Below are 24,889 nucleotides of genomic sequence, written 5' to 3'. Positions count from 1 at the left end.
GCAGGCACTAAGAAATTACACACATGGCATAATTAACTCAAAAATGACCGACTAAAACGTGAATTTTCATAGTCACAGTCCCAAAATCAGAATGGTTCAGCAATCCTAACCTCTGATTCGTGAGCACTTGTTCGTTAAAATAGGACCGTTGGATTCTTTCATCTTCAACCGTCCAAAAAATGTCCACCTTTGGTTTATGCAGCATCTAACCTGGCACCCGTAATTTTGACAGTTCATCTTGAATTACTGGCGTGCCACGTATGCAATTTGTAAGAAATTTCTAAATGCCTGAGTATTATTCATCATACTCTGCCAGAGTATCAAAAACTTTTTCTATTCTATATATGGTGGTTGAACGAGCGCTATAGGAATTGTCACTGCTCTTGCTTTCTGTCTCTGCTACTGCTTGTTTGGTATCAGAGAAGACAATGTCGAACGGTATTCGGTATTTCGCGCTGAACACTGGAGCGAAAATCCCATCCGTTGGTTTGGGCACGTGGCAGTCTTCAAGTGGCGAAGTTGCCGATGCGGTCATCTCGGCCGTTAAGGTACTCTGCTATCGTCTTCTTTCACTTCCTTTTCTTTTTTCAACTTGATTTGATATTAGCTTGAGTTCCGGAAGGTTCCAGAGCCTGCAACCGATTGTTTTGTACGGATTTTTCCGAAAATGATTTGAACAAGGCGTCCGTGACCGTTCATCATGGTGTCTCTTTAAACCGTCCAATCGGTTTACATGCTCTTGGATCCTAACCATCCAAATGGTAGGGCCCGCTGTGGATGTTGTACAGCTCGGAAATCATGAATATTGATTGATCATAGATGTCTGATTTGCGGTACTATCAAATGGACGGTTAAAAAATAAATTGTTAAAAGTCAAATGAGTGATGTCAAACGGTTAAGATCGCTTGATTGGTTAAGATCCCATCCACAGTGGTCCACAACTTTGATGGTCCAGATTGCTGTAAAAGCATGCAACGGGTGTGAGGATGAGATGACACAGCTTAAGAAATGGTGGTGAACTATTATGGTAGTCCAGCTCAGTTTTGATGTAGGTGTGCATCTGGTGGGCCCCACAGTTGATGCCCCACTACAGAGAACTGATTTATAAAAAAAAAAAAAAAAAACAAAAAACACATTCAATCCTAGCTGTCCAATTTGTGGCTTCAAATGGACATTAGAAATACAAGAAACAGACTTTGTTACTCTGGCAGAGTGTGATGGATGATACACATGCACTTTGAAAATACTTAGAAATTGCTGACATGGCATACAATTCAATTAAATCAAATTAAACCGTCCAAGTTATGGTTCCCAGTTTAGATGTATCAAAATCCAATTATCATGTTCAGTCATTTGTCAGATTATCAGATTGGTGACATTTATTGAACGGTTGAAAATACAGTGATCCTATTTCAATAATCAAGTATCCTGGAATCAGAGGTTGACGAAAGGAAGGACATGTAGAGGTCGAGCACCGTCTTCCTCAAGGATAACTGCTCCGAATCCACGAAATATCTCTGGACTCCTCTAAGAGATGCCTCGAATCCACGAGGAAAAATAGAAATTAATTTTAGAAAATTCGAAATAACTTTATCGATGATGAAAAATGAGTTTACAACTCTTTAAATAAGGCTACGAACTCTAGGGAGAAGTTTGGGAATCATACTATAACTAAAACGCGACTTACTATAAATAGTAAACTTACTATTTATAGACGTTTGTGATTCCTACTAGTGTGCATGGTGTTTGGCCAAAAATAGTAAGTGTCCTATTTGGTCGAACCCTGATGTTCCTTTAACTATTCTAAGCACTTTTCATGTTGGGCGCAACTCCTAAAGCCCAGCGGATGAAGAGTTATACTCAAACTAAAACTTACTATAAATAATAAAAACGAAATTAAAACAGGAATTCGACCGTCAATCTGATGGTATTTTGCAAATTTGGCGTGCACAACCCGGCATAGCGGGGTTGGGTGGCTAAAGTAGCTCGTCTTACCCCAAAATCATATATGGCACGTCGGATAGTTCATTCCAGTTTGTGAGATACGTCCATTTTAGGTTCTGACGATCTAGATCACCTCCGTCTCCAATCGGGCCTTTTCTGGTCCATCTTGGCCATGAAATTATCTGTGACCCGCTCTACATCAGAGGTTAAGATCGTTCAAACAATCTGGTTTAGAGACTATGAATTACTGACAGTGGATTCCCCAAATTAGTTTAGTTTGAGTTATGTATGCCATGTGTATAATTTCTAGTGCCTATGTATCAAGCATCATATGCTGCCTGAGTATCATTAACTCGCCAAAATGCAAAAGGGTCTATGTCCCACATTCTTTAAGGGAATAGACCATAATCAGATGGCTATGATTCTTCAATCAATGCATTCTTGTATGGTGGGGCATCCACAGGCCCACAATATTCATGGTGTGGATTTACCAACTGAGCAACTGATGTAAAACAGAACGCCAGCAAATCGGCATTGGTTCGGGATGGCTGGATGAGCTTTATAACTTTGATGCGTATGTACATGCGTACATAAATACATTCATATGTGCAAAAGAGATGATTTTAAGTTAGTATGTACGTATGCATGTACATTCATTGATACATACATACATATGCACATACACACATACATGCATAGATTGATACATACATATGCACATATGTGCATGCACATAATGATTTTGAGTTGGTATGTATGTATGCATATACATGCATAGATACATAGATACATGCACATACATGTTGCATGCATGAATGTATTTGCATGGGTATGCACATTTGCACAAGCATTCTGTGATGTCTATACAGATCAGTGATGGGAAAAGCTGGACTAGAACCCGAGACATCAATGTTGAAATGTAGGCTGTCTACCACTGAGCTATGGGATCGAACTCAAACGTGTGTTTCCCAAAATTCAAAATGAATTTCGGTCCTGGAAGTCTACGACGATATGGTCTTACGTTGAGGAAAAAATACTAGTTTTCATTGTATTTTCCGATCCAAATTAGTGTTGGTAGGTTTGGGCACTTCAACTCCAACTCACTATACTTTCATGTCACTGCAGGCGGGCTATAGGCATATTGATTGTGCTCGAGCATATACCAACGAGAAGGAGGTAATTACAGGCTTACACTAGCTCTTTGCATGCATTTCCACTGTTTGTTTTAATGCCCGTAGATCATGATGCTGGGTTATGTTTACTGAACCTCGGTGTATTTGTCTCAAGTACACAAGTTTAATAATGAAAATGAACTTGGTAGCAGCTATATTCCAGACACTGTTGCCCCAATTCCGAAATGCTGCAATAATTTTTCTTTTCCATCAATATCATTTTAACTTAGTTGCATCTGTACTTTTGAATCCGGGAGTTCTAATTTCTACAAACATGATTAGTGAATAAGTTAATTTTGAATCTATGTAAAGAGAAATGCTCCGAGTTGCTTGGATAATGGCTAGGATGATAACAAGGAGACTCATAGCAGTGAAAGTCACTGTGCTATGAGCTGCATTTAGACGTGTGAGCAGTCCAATGATTGGCCTTGACCATCTACTCCGCCAAGTCCACTGTTCTAGTCCATTAAGAAAATTTGAGATTGAGTAGATAATCCTAACCATTCAATAGATAGCCTGCAAAATGGATGGTGAGATCATTTACATAAAATAGGTCCTATCTTCACCTGAATCATCCATTTGGAACACCCCCATTTGAACTACTTATGGATCTGATTGATTGCTTCAGTTGGATGATCCTAACCATTGCATCCCTATCTTCCACAAACTGACAGCTATAAACAAGAAGGCTGCAGTTTACTTGGATAGGATCATCTGAACAATGTGGTTTTTACATGGCAAAGGTGAAGTGTGCGCTGGACTGAATGGGTCATCTACATCAATTGGTTGGGTTTTCCAGGAACCAATATGCAGCTCATAACACTATGATGCTTATAACCATCTTGTCTTGCAGTTGCTTACAAAACACTCTGCTTTTTCTTTCATTCAATAGACAATATCTAGCTCCCATGTGTGAAATTACAGTGTGGTTGTGGTAACTGTAGGTTGGTTTGGCTTTGAAGCAACTCTTTGAAGATGGGGTGGTGAAGCGTCATGATTTGTTTATCACCTCAAAACTATGGTGGGTTTTACCTTTTGCTTTGAATGGAAGACTGTAATGGTGACCATACAGGGAGAATGCCACTATCTTTTATAGAGCTTATGCATATGAAGTATTCACTAGAGTGCAGTGTGTGTGTGTCATTGGTTTTTGCTTACATTATCAGTGACTCGATTCCTGTAAAAAGGAATACATGCCTGAGATTTGGACCAATCACAAAGTACCAACCTTGGATGGACCTTATACCAAGCATTATATTGATCAAACAATCTAATCATTCATATTTGAGGATTTTTTGGGAAAAAAAAGTGGATAGCTGTAAAAAAAGGTTAATTATTGATCTTCCGCTGTTTCGTAAAAGATCCTCTAGTTGAAGAGTTGGGTTTTTTGGTAGGTAAGCCTTTTAGGCAATGGTTCATTTTGGTAAGGCATCCTTTCTGATTGTTGCGATCTTGTTCATGTTACAATGTATGAGAATGGAGTCAATGTAACAATCTAAATTTTCTTAAGTAGTTACTATATTCTCCTATTTTAAAAAATGAAAATTTGCATTTGCAGGTGTAACGATCTAGCACCGGAAGATGTGCCTGTTGCATTGGAAACAACCTTGCAAGAATTGCAGCTCGACTATGTTGATCTCTACCTTGTACGTGCTTCATACACTGGTTTGGCACTATTTTGTATATCACTGTAAGATACTGGTTTGTTTGCTTGCTTGTTGAGGAACTATAAGATTCAGCTCATTGGCAAATGTTTGAAGCAGAGGATTTTGTACATGTGGAGCAAGGTACTTTGTAACGGCAACGGTGGCCGTAACAGCCACCACCGTTACAGTTATGATACGGGTCTACGGCCACCATTGTTATAGTTATGATACGGGCTGTAACGGCCATTATGACTTTTTTTTTAAAAAAAAAATTTTAAAAAAATTTTTAAAAAAACTTGAATTAGCCCCGTAATGGACCGTTACAGGCCTATTATGTAATGCCCATTACGGGGCCGTTACTGGTAATTTTTTCTGTAACGGCTGTTACGACCCCATAATGTGTAACAGTTGCCACCATCTACGTGTCATGCATCTATAAGTGTCATTAAATCATAGTCTACCTGTCACGCCCCGAAATTCGAGTACCCGAATAAGGTCTTCGGGACCCGAATCTCAAGGTGTGAGTTAAATATAATACATTAATTACAATCCAATTGATTTAATTAAATTCAATCAACACTCAACATCATCTAAAAGGAAATACAACTGAAATGTTTATTTAATTCAACCCTTTCTACATCGAAATTTGAACATAAACTAAACCTAATAACAAAATGCTTTGAATTAAAACTAAACCTGATAAAAAAAATAAAAAAAAATAAAAATAAAGCTAATAGTAGAGACCCGCCTGCTCGTAATATTCCAGCTCTGCACCTGTGCATTTGTTTTAGTAGGATGAGCATAACAGCCCAGTAGGGTCGTTTCTTACCCAAAATTTAACATGTTCAGATAATATCAATTTTTAAAAGAAGGAATCGAAAACAGATAATGGAATTAACAACGGAATTATGAAATGCAATACATGTAATATTTTCATGAATACGCCTAACATTTGTATTATTTCTTACAACACCGTATCCAAGTGGATGGTCACGTTGCATTAACGCCCATGCACTGGTACCTCATGGTGAGGGACCCATTTATACGTTAGCTGGTCAGACTACTGCTCCAGTTGTACTCCTGACGTATGTCCACGCACACAATTGTACTCATACGCCGTACACAAAGGAGACTCCAAAGGATCCAATGGGTTCTAGGGTCTTTCACCCAAGGGACACGATTGCCCTACTTGCTGACTTTAGGGTCTCTCACCCAAGGGACACGATCGCCCTACTTGCTAATACAACCATATATACATTTTTTTTTTTACAATTTAACTAATCAATAGATAAGCATGAATAACATGAACAATTCTAATATCAACAAAAAATAAATGATGAATAATTTAATAAATTCAATTTCTACACTATATGCAAGTTCTATATGAAGTACATAAATTTGTTAAAATATCAAGTTCTATACGAGCTCCACCCTTGAGTAATAAATCCACATTTAGTTTCTGAGCCTACTAAAATTCATGGTTACTTTCGCATTCTCAGCTCAAATATTTTTATTTATTTATTTTATTTTTGTGGCCCACCATCAAAAGTTGGTTCGGCAATTTGGACGGTCTGATTACCATACCAACATTTCATGGTGGACGGTTGAGGAGTCACCACCATATTAAAAATGGCAGTAAACTATCATGATATTGTTATTTAATAAAGAGGCAGATTGTGGAAATAAATCCATACAACAAACCGAGTAAATGGTGTATCCCAAAGTAATAATTAAAAATGCAGGTATATGATGAATATATACACTACAGAGCCGGAGGGGTCATGACCACTTGCACAAATCCAAAGCCGTTGGTTGATTTCTAGAATACATGCAGCAACTCCAATGCCCCACCATTCAATTTTTCATGGAAAATGGGAAAGCTACTCGCGCGAGTAGGATTTGAATCCTACTCGTGGGTCATGTGCCACACAAGACACGTGTGTGATATCTATTCCATTCATTTGAGAGGTCATGTTTTCTATGTTCCCATTACTTGAAATTTAGCAGTTAAACTAAATAGGTGGACCATACTTGCAAGTTGAATAAGGAACGTTGTTAGCTTTCATTCATTCATGGTGCCTAAGAAAATGGACAGACCTTGCTCTTTTATTTATTTATTTATTTATTATATTTATCTGGGCACGTTGAAGATGTGGATTGCATGGTACATTTCTCAGACTTACAGTTGTGTGCTATGTTCCGCATATGGAGAAGAGTAAGATTGTAGTCATACTCGCCTATCCCGCACTAGCAAAGTCCCATTATAATAAGAAGATCTCCAGTTCAACTGGTTGGAAACATTACGGTCCATCAAGTAAATAACTTCTAACCTTTAATTTACAAGTAAAATCTAACACATTCAATAGGTTTATTATACTATTAGGATCACTTACAAGAAAACACTTACATTCACTCATTAAATGGATAATACTATTTATCAACAGTTATAACTTATTTTCTATTTTTGGTGGATATCCTGACTAGTATATAGGATTGATTTTTCATATAAATGTTCTTCATGTTGTTTTAAACGAATTGAAAGGGTTGGATTTTTAATGAACTTAATATGTCATAAATCTATTGCTAGGTGGACCGAACTTGTGGTCTAGCTTGATGGACTTGAAACATTCTCCATTAAAGTAGTTTCTCATGGTACATCTCCTGACTTTTCATGAGGAGTTATTTGATACTCTGGTGGAGTACGACGATTGACATGCACACACTCTGAAATTGCAAATGAGGCATATGATAACACAAATATAAATCAAAATATAAATTTATTTTGCAAATTTATTTTTATATAGAATTTATAAATCAAAATATAAACTTAGATAATTGGTTTATTTTATTCGGTAAATTTATTTTATTATATATATATAATTATTATTTCAACATTAAATATCAGGAATATATATATAATAAAAATAAAAATAAAATATAAATTCATGAATAAGTAGGATTTCCTACATAAAAATCAACTGATAATAATATTCCAAAAAATAAACATAATAATTAACTGAAAATATTAAATCTCAAGAGAAGATCACCTACCATAAAGTTTGACGATCCGCCTCCGCTCTAATCTCCCTCTCTCTTGATCTACAGAACTTTCTCTTTTCCCCTCTCTCTTGATCTACCCGGTTTACTCTCCCTTTATGATACGATTGAAACTTTGTTTATATCTTTCCTTTCTTTTTAATGGATATGAGGAAAGAGGCGGAAGAGTGGGAGATGTGGGCAGTTTCATTTCGTGGGAGGGTTCGGCGGCCATTACCGTACAAAATGGAAGGAAAGTGGAGAAAGTGGTTTAGCCGTGCGAAAGATATAACTTTCATTATTTTATTTTATTTTTATTTTTTAAGATATAGTGGGTCCCACTAACAATAATTTAAATCTAATCCGTCCATCATATCGGCCTGGCCAAGAGAAGATATAAAGCAAAAAAATGAAACTGATCCGAAACTCAGGTGGGCCACATACAAGCGGACAGTGGGGTTAGTTCCCACAAAAAAATGGGTTGTTACATTCTACCCCCCTTAACAAAAATTTCATCCCCAAAATTTAACATACCTATCATATGAAGAGATGAGGGTACTTCTCTCGGATTTCATCCTCTCGTTCCCACGAAGCTTCGTCCTCGCCATGATGCCCCCACTGAACCTTCACGAGTGGTATCGATCTTGTTTGAAGTACTTGCTCCTTCCTGTTGAGGATACGAATCGGTTGCTCTATGTATGAAACATCATCCCGAATTTTCAGCGGATCCCAGTCAATGATATGCGATGCATCTCTCTCGTACTTCCGAAGCATAGATACATGAAATACATCATGGACGTCAAAAAGTTGAGGAGGTAAGGCTAGTCTGTAGGCTACGAGGCCTACTCTCTGCAAGATCTCGAATGGTCCAATGTAACGTGGTGCCAATTTTCCTTTCTTCCCAAATCGCATAACTCCTTTCATCGGGGATACCTTAAGGAACACATGGTCTCCAATAGCGAACTCCAAGTTCTTTCGGCGATTGTCGGCGTAGCTCTTCTGGCGACTCTGAGCAGTACGTATACGTTCTTTGATGATGGAAATCTTCTCGGATGTCTCTTGCACTAGTTCCGGTCCCAACAATGTTCTTTCACCTACTTCGGTCCAACAACTTGGTGATCTGCAGGGTCTTCCGTATAAAGCTTCAAATGGTGCCATGCCAATACTGGATTGGAAACTATTGTTGTAGGCGAATTCTACTAAATAGAGGTGGTCATCCCAATTTCCCTTGAAGTCGAGAATGCAGCTGCGAAGCATGTCTTCGAGGATTTGATTTACCCGCTCCGTTTGTCCGTCAGTCTGCGGATGAAAAGCCGTGCTGTAATCTAGCGTCGTTCCCAAGGCCTTCTGAAGACTCTTCCAAAAGCGTGATGTAAACCTGGGGTCTCGATCAGATACAATGGACACAGGGATGCCGTGAAGCCTAACAATCTCCTTGATATACTGCTTGCTTAAGTCATCTAGGGACGAAGAAATACGTATAGGAAGAAAGTGTGCTGACTTTGTTAGTCGATCTATGATCACCCATATCGCATCATGATGACGGCTTGTTTTCGGTAGTCCGACAATAAAGTCCATCGATATGTGCTCCCACTTCCACTCTGTGACCTGTAATGGTTGCAAAAGTCCCGACGGCTTCTGATGTTCTGCTTTAACCTGCTGACAAGTAAGACACCTCGCAACATAGTTGGCTATCTCCCTCTTCATATTACTCCACCAATATTGACGTCGTACGTCACGGTACATCTTGGTTCCTCCTGGGTGGATGGTGAATTTTGTGCGGTGCGCCTCATCTAAGATTTCTTGCCTTAATTCAGATATATCTGGAACACATAACCTCTCTTGAAATCTAACTCCACCATCAGAGCCTACTCGCCACTCTAAGTTGTCCTTTCCCGCTTCTTCTATTATTTTCTCTTGTAGCCATACATCATTCTTCTGCGCTTCTATTATTCGTCGCACCTAGAAAAGAAAGTTCTGAATAACTACATCCTAATATAAGAATTAAAGGGTTAATATAAATGGATAATTTAGAAATTACTAACCAGAGTGGGTTGCACCACTAAATTACTGATATAAGCCCGAGGTTCATCGATACGTAGTCTGACTTCAAAATCTTTAACTATATCAAGCATCTCCCATTCTTTAATCATTAAACTTGCCACCAGCTTGCGCGCCTTCCTGCTTAACGCGTCAGCTACAACATTCGCCTTGCCTGGATGATAGCAAATATCGAAATGATAATCCTTCAAGAATTCCATCCATCTCCTTTGCCGCATATTTAGGTCCTTTTGATCAAAAAGATACTTTAAACTCTTGTGATCCGAGTACAGTTCAAACTGCTCACCATAAAGATAATGCCTCCAAATTTTTAAGGCAAACACTACAGCTGCAAGCTCTAAGTCGTGAGTGGGATAATTTTGCTCATGAGATTTCAATTGCCTTGACGCGAATGCTATTGCTTTACCACCTTGCATCAGCACACATCCCAACCCTTGATAAGATGCATCAGTATATACTACAAATCTTTCCCCTTCTGCTGGTAAAGAAAGTACTGGGGCTTCCGTTAATCGCTTCTTCAATTCAGAGAAAGCCTGCTCACAACTTTCATTCCATTTAAAAGAAGTGCCCTTCTTGGTCAAGTTAGTCAATGGCCTTGCTAACTTAGAGAATCCCTCAATAAACCTTCTATAATATCCAGCTAATCCGAGAAAACTGCGCACTTCTGTCACATTGGTGGGCTGTTCCCAATTTAACACTGCTTCGACTTTCGATGGATCTACTGACACTCCTTTTTCCGATACCACGTGCCCTAAGAACTTTACTTCGTTCTTCCAAAAGTCACATTTTGAAGCTTTGGCATACAATTGATTGTCCTTTAGAGTTTGAAGAGCTATTCGAAGGTGTTCAGCATGATCTTCTTGCGTCTTGGAGTAAATTAAAATATCATCTATGAACACTATCACGAATCGGTCCAAATACGGTTTGAAGACCCTGTTCATGAGGTCCATAAATACTGCTGGAGCGTTCGTTAGTCCGAAGGGCATCACTAGAAATTCATAATGGCCATATCGAGTCCTAAAGGCAGTTTTGGGTACATCATCATCTCTAATCCTCAACTGATGATATCCAGACCGTAGGTCTATCTTTGAAAAATATTTAGCTCCCTTCAACTGATCGAATAAATCATTTATCCTCGGCAACGGGTACCTGTTCTTGATAGTCGCCTTATTAAGTTGACGGTAATCGATGCATAGCCTCAAAGAACCATCCTTCTTTCTTACAAATAATACCGGTGCACCCCACGGCGACGTACTAGCCCTAATGAAGCCTTGGTCTTGGAGCTGCTGAAGTTGCTCTCTTAATTCCCTCAATTCAACAGGTGCCATACGGTATGGTGCTCTGGAGATTGGTGCAGTCCCAGGTACCAGATCGATTGTGAAATCCACATCTCTCTTTGGCGGTAATCCAGTGATATCTTGAAATACTTCTGAAAATTCATTAACAATCGAAATTTGTTCTACTCCTTAGGGTTTAACTTCCGAGATGGCTGACAAACTAACCCGTACTCCCTTCCTTTGTGTCCCATGGAATTGTAACGGTGCTCGCCCATCGATATTTAATATGACTATCTTCCTAAAACAATCGATTTTAGCCCGATATAAAGATAACCAATCTATTCCCAATATAATATCGTATTCTCGCATCGGCATAACTATAAAATTAGCTGGTAAATTTACGTTCTCGATCATGATTGGACATGATTTACAAATCTGACTTAGGTCTACTGAATTACCAAGGGAGTTTGCTACCGTTAACTTTTTATCTAATGGAGTAGGTGATAACTCAAGCGAGCATAAAAGGCAGTAAGAAATAAATGAATGCGATGCTCTAGAGTCAAATAACGCTTTAGCTAAGGATGAATAAATGACGATGGTACCTTCGACTACATCGTTGGTAGCCTCGATGTCAAGCTGAATAATCTCATCTGTTGGCGGTGCTGGATCCTCATATAGGGGTGCGACATCATCATAAGTCTGAGTCACTCCATCCTTAGACTGCGCTGGAACATCATAACTCTGAATTGGGCCCTCGTATTGTTGTGTCAAGTTCTTGTACGACTACACTGTATCGTCTCCTAACTGTACTAGGGCGTAGACTCGGCATTGGGCTTGTAGTTGTGGCGCGTGACCTCCCTGCCTCGATTGTTAGTACTATTGAGGTCTAACTGATGGCTATTGCTGCTGAGATAGTCTTTGATATACCGACGAAGGTCCTTGCTGTGGTGGCCTCGAATACGACTATAGCGGCCTCTGTGCATATGGCTGAGGTGATCTCGAGGAAAGATGTGATGCAGAAGGATGTAGTAGAGGTCGCTGGGACATAGATGGCAGCGCATGTTGCTAGGGAGGCTTGAAAGACTGATGTGATGGTCTTGACCTTTATGGATATTGAGTGTATTGTGGTCTGGAACAGAAACAAGAAGTGTGGCCCTTGAGTCCACAACTATAGCAAAATATCAAAAATTGTGGTGTAGGAAGTGTTGTCGTCAGTCTGGCCATCGATGTCGATGTTGTTCTCTATCTCTTAGCTGCATCTTGCTGGGCTGGAGATATATGTGTAATAGTTCTAGCACCACTCTTTACGTCCCTCCTCTGATCACGATTCTTCCAATGTTTGTTGATGTCTTTCTCCACTGCTAATGCATGCTCCAACACTTCAGCGTAGGTCTTTTGTACGAAAGGGGCTAATCGGCTACGAATAGAGGCTCTCAGACCTTCCTCAAATTTTTGTGCCTTACAGGTTTCATCGGACACCAGAAAAGTTGCAAATCGCGATAGCTCCATGAACTTAGCATCATACTGGCGCACTATCATATCACCCTGCTCTAATTTCATGAATTCTCCTGCCTTTTGATTTTTCACATATAAAGGAAAGTATTTATCATCAAACTTCTCACAAAACTGAGCCCAGGTCCAGACTTCAACTCTCGGGTTCATCCTAATGACTGAGTCCCACCAATGATCTGCCTCCCCTTCTAGCATGTAAATAGCCAATTCCGCTTTCTGGTATTCATTGCACTTCATAACCGTGAATATTTTATCAATCTGTTTCTTCCACACCTCGGCCTCAGATAGGTCAGGCCCACCCTTAAATACAGGCGGCCTCTGTCTTTTGAACCTTTCCAATAAACTTCCTATCCCTTCGTTAGCTACATGAACAGTTTGGGTTTGACCTTGAGCTTGAGTCTGTCTTATCTGATAGCCCACAAGAGCTGTAAGATCACCTATGGCCCTAAGAATTCCACCCATAAGTGACCCATTTTCAGTGGTATCAGGACCAGGAACTCCTGATGTGGCTCCGACATCAATGTTTTGATCCGCCATAATCTACGATTAATTAAACATATAAGCTTAGTGTGTGATAACCAAGGTAGGTTGTACTAACTAAATTGAATTCTGCGTATCATTAATAGAATGCATACTATTTAACATCCATAGAAACATGGAAATTTATTGGATTGTAAGAAAGATTTGATGATATAAAATATTAACTCCTGAAGATTAAGAGAATTCAGACAATAACATATATTAAAATTGTAGTGCAGAAAATTCAGATTCTTATGCTACTATTCCCACTAATGATTCTGGTACTTCTAAGTGTCGGATTGATCTAAAATTTTTTTATGAAGATACATATATAAGTCTACTATAATTATATAAAATTTTAGCTTAATACAAAGTCTACAAAAATTTCTAAAATTCGGATAATTAGGTCTGTACAGAAACAAACGATTTCTAACTAGTGTACACATAACTTAATATTGGTAAAGGATAAGTCTATATTTATATTTTTAAATTATTTTTTAATGAAACTATACTTGTTAATATACGACTGAGATTTTGAATCAACTTAAAAGGAGTTTTAATTAATTAGTTATGACTTTTGTAAGTTAAGTAATTTCTGCCTACTATTGCTGTCCAATTTAACGTAATATGCTAAAAATCTTTTAAAAATTCCTTTGGGTCCAGATTTAGTTATTAGTTCAGAGTTAAGTCTAAATAAGATTATATATGATGTCAACATAATATAATGATCTCTAAATTTATATCTCTATTTTTTTTATATCATAAAAGTAAAGGGATTTATGTTTGGGTTACTAATTCTAAGGACAACCCTAGGTCCACAATTTTAATCTAACCTGGCTTTGATACCAAGCTGTCACGCCCCGAAATTCGAGTACCCGAATAAGGTCTTCGGGACCCGAATCTCAAGGTGTGAGTTAAATATAATACATTAATTACAATCCAATTGATTTAATTAAATTCAATCAACACTCAACATCATCTAAAAGGAAATACAACTGAAATGTTTATTTAATTCAACCCTTTCTACATCGAAATTTGAACATAAACTAAACCTAATAACAAAATGCTTTGAATTAAAACTAAACCTGATAAAAAAAAATAAAAATAAATAAAAATAAAGCTAATAGTAGAGACCCGCCTGCTCGTAATATTCCAGCTCTGCACCTGTGCATTTGTTTTAGTAGGATGAGCATAACAGCCTAGTAGGGTCGTTTCTTACTCAAAATTTAACATGTTCAGATAATATCAACTTAAAAAAAAAAAAAAGGAATAGAAAACAGATAATGAAATTTAACAACAGAATTGTGAAATGCAATACATGTGATATTTTCATGAATACTCCTAACATTTGTATTATTTCTTACAATACCGTATCCAAGTGGATGGTCACGTTGCATTAACGCTCAGGCACTGGTACCTCATGGTGAGGGACCCATTTATACGTTAGCTGGTCAGACTACTGCTCCAGTTGTACTCCTGACGTATGTCCACGCACACAATTGTACTCATACGCCGTACACAAAGGAGACTCCAAAGGATCCAATGGGTTCTAGGGTCTTTCACCCAAGGGACACGATTGCCCTACTTGCTGACTTTAGGGTCTCTCACCCAAGGGACACGATCGCCCTACTTGCTAATACAACCATATATACATTTTTTTTTTTACAATTTAACTAATCAATAGATAAGCATGAATAACATGAACAATTCTAATATCAACAAAAATAAATGATTAATAATTTAATAAATTCAATTTCTACACTATAATGCAAGTTCTATATGAGGTACATAAATTTGTTAAAATATCAAGTTCTATACGAGCTCCACCCTTGAGTAATAAATCTCACATTGAGTGGCTGGGCCTACTAAAATTCATGGTTACTTTCGCATTCTCAGCTCAAATATTTTTATTTATTTATTTTATTTTTGTGGCCCACCATCAAAAGTTGGTTCGGCAATTTGGACGGTCTGATTACCATACCAACATTTCATGGTGGACGGTTGAGGAGTCACCACCATATTAAAAATGGCAGTAAACTATCATGATATTGTTATTTAATAAAGAGGCAGGTTGTGGAAATAAATCCATACAACAAATCGAGTAAATGGTGTATCCCAAAGTAATAATTAAAAATGCAGGTATATGATGAATGTATACACTACAGAGCCGGAGGGGTCATGACCACTTGCACAAATCCAAAGCCGTTGGTTGATTTCTAGAATACATGCAGCAACTCCAATGCCCCACCATTCAATTTTTCATGGAAAATGGGAAAGCTACTCGCGCGAGTAGGATTTGAATCCTACTCGTGGGTCATGTGCCACACAAAACACGTGTGTGATATCTATTCCATTCATTTGAGAGGTCATGTTTTCTATGTTCCCATTACTTAAAAATTTAGCAGTTAAACTAAATAGGTGGACCATACTTGCAAGTTGAATAAGGAACGTTGTTAGCTTTCATTCATTCATGGTGCCTAAGAAAATGGATAGACCGTGCTCTTTTATTTATTTATTTATTTATTATATTTATCTGGGCACGTTGAAGATGTGGATTGCATGGTAGATTTCTCAGACTTACAGTTGTGTGTTATGTTCTGTATATGGAGACGAGTAAGATTGTAGTCATACTCGCCTATCCCGCACTAGCAAAGTCCCATTATAATAAGAAGATCTCCAGTTCAACTGGTTGGAAACATTACAGTCCATCAAGTAAATAACTTCTAACCTTTAATTTATAAATAAAATCTAACCCATTCAATAGGTTTATTATACTATTAGGATCACTTACAAGAAAATACTTACATTCACTCATTAAATGGATAATACTATTTATCAACAGTTATAAGTTATTTTCTATTTTTGGTGGATATCCTGACTAGTATATAGGATTGATTTTTCATATAAATGTTCTTCATGTTGTTTTAAACGAATTGAAAGGGTTGGATTTTTTAATGAACTTAATATGTCATAAATCTATTGCTAGGTGGACCGAACTTGTGGTCCAGCTTGATGGACTTGAAACATTCTCCATTAAAGTAGTTTCTCATGGTACATCTCCTGACTTTTCATGAGGAGTTATTTGATACTCTGGTGGAGTACGACGATTGACATGCACACACTCTGAAATTGCAAATGAGGCATATGATAACACAAATATAAATCAAAATATAAATTTATTTTGCAAATTTATTTTTATATAGAATTTATAAATCAAAATATAAACTTAGATAATTGGTTTATTTTATTCGGTAAATTTATTTTATTATATATATATAATTATTATTTCAACATTAAATATCAGGAATATATATATAATAAAAATAAAAATAAAATATAAATTCATGAATAAGTAGGATTTCCTACATAAAAATCAACTGATAATAATATTCCAAAAAAATAAACATAATAATTAACTGAAAATATTAAATCTCAAGAGAGATCACCTACCTTAAAGTTTGACGATCCGCCTCCGCTCTAATCTCCCTCTCTCTTGATCTACAGAGCTTTCTCTTTCCCCCTCTCTCTTGATCTACCCGGTTTACTCTCCCTTTATGATACGATTGAAACTTTGTTTATATCTTTCCTTTCTTTTTAATGGATATGAGGAAAGAGGCGGAAGAGTGGGAGATGTGGGCAGTTTCATTTCGTGGGAGGGTTCGGCGGCCATTACCGTACAAAACGGAAGGAAAGTGGAGAAAGTGGTTTAGCCGTGCGGAAGATATAACTTTCATTTTTATTTTCTTTTGATTTTTTTAAGATATAGTGGGTCCCACTAACAATAATTTAAATCCACTCCGTCCATTATCCCGGCTTGGCCAAGAGAATATATAAGGCAAAAAAAATGAGGTTAATCTGAAACTCAGGTGGGCCACACGCAAATGGACGGCGGGGTTAGTTCCTACAAAAAAAAAAATTGGGTTGACACCATGATGCGGAACCATAGTTTGGTGATATGATGGGCCCTACTTTTGGATGGGAATGCCCTTAAAATCACCCAAATTTGAAGATCCTAACCCTTCCATTATGGGACTAGCTTCCATTGAATGTGGACTACTGCTATATTTTCTCCTTAACTGTCCATTTGTAGGCCTCAAAAGGGTTAGGATCCCATTACGCCAACAACTTGGATCACCTAACTGTGGTAACTATGGTACCACATGCATGTGCATGGCTCTCCAAATCCTCTAGCTTCTCTTGCCTCTTATACTCTTATGTTTAGAATTAGTGGTTAAAGCAATAAACCAAGTCAAGATGGTCACCAATGATTTAGCTGTTTACCTGGTTAAATAGGTGAAAGACATGCAACCGCCTGTGATTTGAGGTGGAAACTATTGCCCTTACCATTATGAAATGGGTTCGTGTCATGTTATCTTTTGTCACCATTTGAAGGGTTGGACTTGAGACCTCCTCGTATATATGTATGTATGTATATAGGGTTTTGCTAACATTCCCTCCTTCCATCCCCACCTTCACGGGGACATTAGCAACGTTCCAAAGCTTTTAAAATACATTGTCAATAGATTCCTTGAAGTGATTTATTTCATAACCTTGGCTTTATTATTTAAAAGGATGGGGAGATTGATGAAGATGTTATGAAAGAGTCATGGCCAGGTGTATGAAGCGTAGATATGCCTTTGGACTGTTGTGTGATATTGCCGCGCCTATGAAATTGAAAGGGAGTTTTTTTGCAAGACAACTATTTGGTCGGCTTTGCTTTATGGGGTAGAGTTGTAGGCAGTTGGAAAGTAGCATGAACAAAGATTAAGTGTTGCAGAGATGAGGATGTCGGGGCAAATGTGTGGGAAGACGGGATAGAATTAAGAATCATTTGAAGTAGCCCATGAGTAATTCTGACAAGAGATAAAATGATGGAGAGAAGATTAAGATGATTTGGTCATGTGCCATGATGATAGAAGATGGCTTTGGCAACAAGGGGAACATTAATTAGGGTAGAAGGGTCTGAGTAAATGGATGGGTGGAAGACATAAAAGGACTTGATCCAGGTAGTTAGGGGAGATGTGAATGCTTATTCACTTAGTGGTGAAAGGGCCTTAGGAATGATTGTCAAAACAAGGTTCTCTGAAGCAAACCCCAGGCAACTAGGATGGTGTTATGATTGATGGTGCTTTTATAAGGGGAACAGTCCTATACAACTCGTCTGCACAATTTTATGGTGCAGAGAGTTGTATTGGAGATGTGGAGTCTCCAAAACACCAACACGGACCATCCATGGGTCTAAGTCACTCTTCAGGGGCAACTATTCCAGAATCATTCCAGCTGAATGGTCCTAGCCATCTTCTGGGTGCCCTTTTTATAACTGTCCATTTCTTACTGATAAGATGACTAGGGTCATAAGATCTCTTGAGAGGTGAACAATCTATCATAAGTCTACTGGTTGGAACAACTAGTTTGACCATAAAACATGTTCTAAATCCTGATTGCCCATTTTGCAAGCCATGGTTGTGATGGTGTGATAGATGCAATTTAGGTTAGGTTGGCCATGTAGATAGGGCTGCCAATGGGCTGGGCCTAAGCCTAGCAAATGCAAAATTTTGAATAGGCCCAACCCAATGGCCCGACACAAAGTGTTCATAATCCGGACTAAAGACAAGCCTAGGCCTGATCCATTGACTGCCCTAAATGTAGAGTGGGTTGGACCAAATGGATGGTCCTGATTGACAAATATACTACCTGATAGTTTCTAATTGCATTTGATGCGTCTCATAATACACTGCAAACTTGTTGTATAGGTTCATTCCCCATTTTATTATGTATGTATAAACTATAATCAATAATGACACCTAAAATTTTTTTTCCATGATTGTAGAGGGACAAAATGTCTTTGTGGGTGAGAGTATAGTCTTTTTCCCTTGCCATGTCCCCTGGGTCGCCTACATGCCAAGGGGGGCTGGTTCTTAAACTATTCTAGATGTTTTGTCTACATTGATGGGTTTATGTCAGCTAACTGTCTTGTGACTGAGGTATGAGTTGTAGAACTTCTATTCAAAACATCTTAAGCCGCATTAGGATATGAAGTTTGAACCCTTGTGGAATAAGGCTATGGGGCATGGGTTCAAGCTAGAAGAAGCAGAAGAAGAAGAAGTTATTGTGCATGGATGGCACGACTTATAGTATTGGGTTAAATGTTCAGGTGTTAGCTTTTAGGCTTGAACTTCCATGCTTTAGCATTTTGATCTGAAGAAATTATAGACCTGAGGACGAGCACACTGTACTCAGGTTTCCAGTTTGTAGGGGCACACCTGTGGTCCATGTTTCAGTCATTGAAGCCATTCGTCTGTTGGGCACCACTGTAGATGGACCATTGTTAAAAATCATCCTCACCATCATCATCATCGTTGCTGTCATCATCATCGTCATGGCCTCGTATCAGCTATTTGGGGTCAGCTATACAAACCCTGTTGTGCTAATTGTTCCTAAGGCCCTATCCTTGGCAACTGAACCATGGTAGAAGAATCTTCTAACTCTACACTTTTGTATTTTCAATTTGTTGCCTCACAAGATACGTTTAAGACAAAAATGCATGAACAGTGTACATTCAATTAAAAAAAAGGCCCAAGATTGGTAGCTTAGAGCTTCCCATCGGGCAGTTTTTTAGGGAATGGTCAATTAACAGAGGATCACTTCCGACCAATGGTACTAATCACTCAACCATGGAGGCACTCGTACAAACAAAAAACCGGAGGATACTACACATATGAGGATCAAATAGTTCCTCTTTGACCTAAGTGATACACCACTATAGTCTAAAGGTTCTAGAGGGTCAAGGGTGTTGTGCATGCACGCCCACACCCACACACATGCCTGCAAAATATATGTATCTATAGACATACATACATAGACATACACACATGTATATACGAGGTTATGAAATAGACGATGAAGGATTTGTTTTTGTTTTTTTTGGTTTTTTTTTTTTTTTTTTGAACATTTAAGAAGGAAGGATATGTCTTCACCGACTATTGGTTCACATTCATTGCATAAACAGTGCTATGATATAGATGATGAAATGCATGCTCAGGCTTAATGGTCTCTAGTCTTTCACATCAGTCTGATAATTAGCATTTAATATTTTGGTTTTATCAAAATTGTAATTAGGTCATGCCATTCCTTTGTAACTGACTTATGCCATTGAATCCTTGTAGATCCATTGGCCCATCCGAACATTTAAGGACATTCCTGGCTTCCAGCCTGAAAGCTTTGCCCCACTCGACATACCTAGCACATGGAGAGCAATGGAACAACTATATGATTCTGGCAAGGCACGTGCCCTTGGTGTGAGCAACTTTTCCTCAAAGAAGCTGGGGGATTTGTTGGCGGTCGCACGTGTACCTCCAGCTGTTGACCAGGTGGAATGCCACCCTGGTTGGCAACAGGACCGGCTCCGTGAATTCTGCAAATCTACAGGAGTTCACCTATCTGTAAGTTGGCAAATCATTATCATCCTTAAATTTTGAAGGGGGGATGTTATTTCTACCCTCCATGAAACAGATATTTCCCTTACTACAATGGTAAGTTCATCATAACAGGTTCTCCTATTTCTTTTTTTTAAAAAAAAAATTCTTCATTAAGGACTAAATTACACTTGTGGGGAGTGGGACTGCCAATTTAATGGAGCGGAAATAATTTTCTTTCCATATATTTTCTAGTTCATACTAATTCCTCATTTACATATAACGAGGGTCACCTATTTGTTAGTCTACGAACTGTTACCATCTTTACATTTTTAAAGGGGAATGAATTTCCTTTTGCCCCCAAAAACTGAAATTTCAATCCCTACAGGGTAATCTTGATCATAACCATTGTTGTCAAATGTGATTGCATATGCGCATACTATGGATGGCATATGCGATCCTAGCAAGTATGCTATGGCATACTTTGATATGCGAGCAATATGCGATCGCATATTTCCCAATGGTCAGAAATATGATCAGTGGGAGCAAATATTTTATTTTTTTCAATTTGGGGCACTTACATCCCCTCCATTTTCACTATTCTTCACTCTAAAGCTCTAAATCTCTCACTTCTCTCTTACTATAATTTTCTCTTTATGTAGCTTGTTGATTGTTTTGTTAAAATTGATGTAAATATAATATAAATAATTAAATATATAACTTAATGAAACACTCAAACTACAATGAAATATGCAAAGTAACCCAATCAAATCATGTGTACTAATTAGGCAAGTTTTCCCTAATTTTTTAGATTTTTTTTTTAAAAATTTGTTTTGGAATTTTTTTTTTTTTTAAATTTCCCTTTTTATTTTCAGTTTTTTTTTTTCAAAAAAAAAAGAAGAGCAATGGCATATGCGATTATGCGATCGCATATGTGATTCGACAATATAGATCATAACAAATTTTCCTGACTGAATCATCCTTGAGCATAGTTTGTAAAGTCATATTGGTTTTGATTTGAAAGGAATCAAGTCATGAGACTGATAGGGGGCCAAAATGGGATGGAGTTGTACCAGTTTTGGTCCCTGGGCGAGTTGCATTCGGAAACCGCTACTTAAATCCATGCCCTTGAGGGCTGAAAGCACCAGTTTTATGGGGTGGAAATATTATTTCCCTTGCTTGCTTCAATCATGGATTTGTGTTTGGTTCGATTTATTGATAACTGGTTTTTACAGGCTTATTCGCCGTTGGGGTCCCCAGGCACGACATGGATGAACAGCGATGTCCTTAAGAACCCAATCTTGAACATGGTCGCAGAGAAATTGGGCAAGAGTCCTGCACAAGTCGCTCTCCGCTGGGGCCTCCAAATGGGTCAGAGTGTACTGCCCAAAAGCACAAAAGAAGCGAGGATAAAGGAAAATTTCGATGTATTTGATTGGTCTATTCCTGAGGACTTGTTGGCGAAATTCTCTGAAATCCAACAGGCAAGTTGTCCTTCCCTTCTATTTCAATGTTTTCTTTTAAAAATGCAAACCGATTTTCCACATTCAATAAACTGCTTTTTGTTTCCAACTATTTGGTTAGACTTGCTACTCGTTTGCCTTTTATTTTGCTTGTTTGACTTCATGGATGTCTCTTTAAGGGCCCATTTGGATACCACCAAATAAGTTACCTTTTCTAATTATAGCAGTAGATAAGTAACTTATTTGAGATGAGTAGGTTTTGTTTATGATCAATTACAAGCAACTTTTTTACTTGAAGTTACTCAACCACCTCAGCTTAATAAGCAGAAACCAAGATAAGTTACTTGAGGCATAAGTAGCTCATCTTAAGTAACCTAAGATCCAAACGCCCCCTAAATGACCATGAATTATATTCTTGCTCATAAGGAAAGTGTATATTTTGCTAAGAAATTAGATTTTGCGAATTTGGACCCATGGTTTGTTGACCCAACTGTTCAAATGATGGTCCTCACCTTGGAGTCCAAGGTTTAAAGTAGTGCCTGATATGTGCTGCATTGCCCATGAATGATATGGCTATATTGGCCTGAAATAGCTGATATAGGGCGATACAACTACGTATTGGTATTGAATGATACAATACACCAAAACTGATGTTTTATCTATCCCAGATTGAAATATTATAACCTCTGATATTCGGCCTTTCCTCCATTGAATGTGGATGTTTGCTGTTTTTTTTTCCTCAAATTTGTATTTGTAGGATAATATTGGAGGGTATGTGATTTTCAGATTTATAGTATCTCCCATCCATGGTGATGCCCATGTCAATGGATTTGATTATCTAACCATTAGCTGGATGAAATCCAACTCATCAGCGTGGCCCTGTAATACTGTTATACCATGAAAGAGCAATACTTGCACTTGGGGTTTTGAATGGAGACGGAATGAATTGCTGAAATGGCATGGTTTTGAGAACAGTATCCATAGTCATGGACACTTCTTGAGGCATGCACCCTTTTTTCTACTTTTGTTAGTAGAATGACTGGTTGCTACCTTTCCACAAAAGGAAAAAAAGTGGTTCTTGCTATTGTTATAATACCAAAGGTGGGTAATTGCATTTACATTTGAGAAGTAGAGATTTCCTAAGCGCACATGGGAGCTCATGTACATGCTGCCACATGTCCCCGCTTGGCCAACTGTGCAATATTCAACCTGTCTATCGGGTGGGTGTGACCATGCAGCTGTTCTCAGTAAAACTTGTATGGTCCATTAATCAGGTGGATATGACTGTGTAGATGTTGTCACTCAAAAATAAATCTTGTGCATTATTAATCAGATGGGTGACAATGTTAGAAACAATTGGATATGTAAAAAAAATTCAGCCAACTTTTTCAGCCATTCATTTGTTTGTAAACTGTGGCCCACTTGATGAGTGAACCCACCTGATCTTTGTGTGAGAGCATCTGCATGTGATAAATGGGCTGGCTTTCATACCAACTAGCCATGCTAGAACGTGTGGCATGCACATGAACTGTCTACGAGGCTTATCAAAGCTCTGAGAAGTATATTTGTGTCAAATCATATTTCATCAATTTCGTAAAATAAAAATTGTTAAATATTAGGGGTGTCAATGGGCCAGGCTAAAGGCAGGGCCGAGGTTGGCCCTAGCCCGGCCCTAGAGCCCTAAAGCTCTGGCCCCTAGCTGTAGCCTCTAATGGACTAAAGAGGCCTTGACCTTGTTCCTTGCCCTAGAGGGCCCGGCTAGGCTGGTTTAGGGCCAGGGCTGGGCCAGGCGTGCTATGTGTACAATTGGCGAGTGTTTGTGAACTATCATACTCTCTAGAGAAATGAAAATTTTTTGTGACACACTTGTGTGAAATAATATCATTCATCAACCAAGTGTATGCCTCATGCTATTATCCACCATATTCATGGACTTGAATGAGTGCATCAATATATGTTTCACCATATGAAGTGGGCACTTACAAGTGGTGGTCCACATTTATCATGGGCTCAAACTGGATTGGCTCAGGTCATCCGATGAAGGTATCTTCCACCCACCATGGGGTGACCATATGAATGATTTGAATTACCGAAAGGTATGCCTATGTAAGTTTTACTGGGCCAGGCAAAAGCTTGATGAAGAGTTGTATATCTTTGATTATTATGGGAAATCAGGGACACCGAAGTCGATGACGGAAACACAATCTCAATATTTTCAATCAAATGCATGCAGAGATTCTCAATTTCAGGCATCTAACAGTTTTGTTTCCTTATTCTGCAGAGGAGACTAGTTAGAGGCCAATTCATCTGTCATGAAACTCACAGCCCTTACAAAAGTGTTGAAGAAGTTTGGGATGGTGAGATCTGAGAAGCAGGCTTGTTGCATGGTCGAGTTCTTGCAACCATTCATCAGAAATTCAAAATGGCCGAGTTCTTGCAACCATACATCAGAAAATATCTCCATCGATTTTTATTTTTTATTTTTACATTACAAGTACTGAATTTGTGTTTCTTTGAAATCCAATTAAAACCCAAAGTTTACCGTCTTTGGTTCCTTTAATCTCCAAACTAAGGGGAAATATTTGGTAGGAAAGAATACACCATTGATTGATAATGTGGTTGGGAAATATGAGATTTGAGTGGTGGGGATGAAAAGGTAGAAATACAAGTATTCTCCTTTCGGGCCAGCATATGGCCATAACTATGGGAGATTTAAGAAAGTAATCTTGTTATTGAGGTCAGTCTTGCTTTGGGGTTTGGTTGGTCTGAGCATAGAGGCCTGCAGAACGGCGGGCTGGGTTTTTAGGCAGGACAACTATTTTGCCCTTGCTTGGGTCTACTGAA

At 38.3% G+C, this 24,889-nt stretch overlaps 1 protein-coding gene across 3 annotated transcripts; it reads left to right on the top strand.

Annotated features, from left to right (window-relative positions):
• Positions 1-383: 383 nt before the first annotated feature.
• Positions 384-24,786, top strand: LOC131252777 (NADPH-dependent aldo-keto reductase, chloroplastic-like). 3 transcript variants are annotated; one of them, XM_058253471.1, is made up of 7 exons: positions 384-548; positions 3,070-3,120; positions 4,061-4,137; positions 4,675-4,762; positions 20,334-20,609; positions 21,818-22,066; positions 24,327-24,786. In XM_058253471.1, exons 1-7 carry the CDS (start codon positions 429-431, stop codon positions 24,411-24,413), a joined length of 948 nt encoding a protein of 315 aa, XP_058109454.1. In that variant the 5' UTR covers positions 384-428; the 3' UTR covers positions 24,414-24,786. The 3 variants fall into 3 exon arrangements, with proteins under 3 accessions (XP_058109454.1, XP_058109452.1, XP_058109453.1); XM_058253469.1 differs by lacking the exon at positions 24,327-24,786 and having other exon boundaries at positions 21,818-22,264; XM_058253470.1 differs by lacking the exons at positions 4,061-4,137; positions 4,675-4,762; positions 24,327-24,786 and having other exon boundaries at positions 21,818-22,264.
• Positions 24,787-24,889: the final 103 nt, after the last annotated feature.

The sequence above is a fragment of the Magnolia sinica genome, chromosome 8, assembly GCF_029962835.1.
Source record: "Magnolia sinica isolate HGM2019 chromosome 8, MsV1, whole genome shotgun sequence".
In the NCBI taxonomy this organism is placed as follows: Eukaryota; Viridiplantae; Streptophyta; class Magnoliopsida; order Magnoliales; family Magnoliaceae; genus Magnolia; species Magnolia sinica.
The sequence above is the reverse complement of the archived record's forward strand: the minus strand, read 5'-3'. Positions and strand labels throughout refer to the sequence as shown.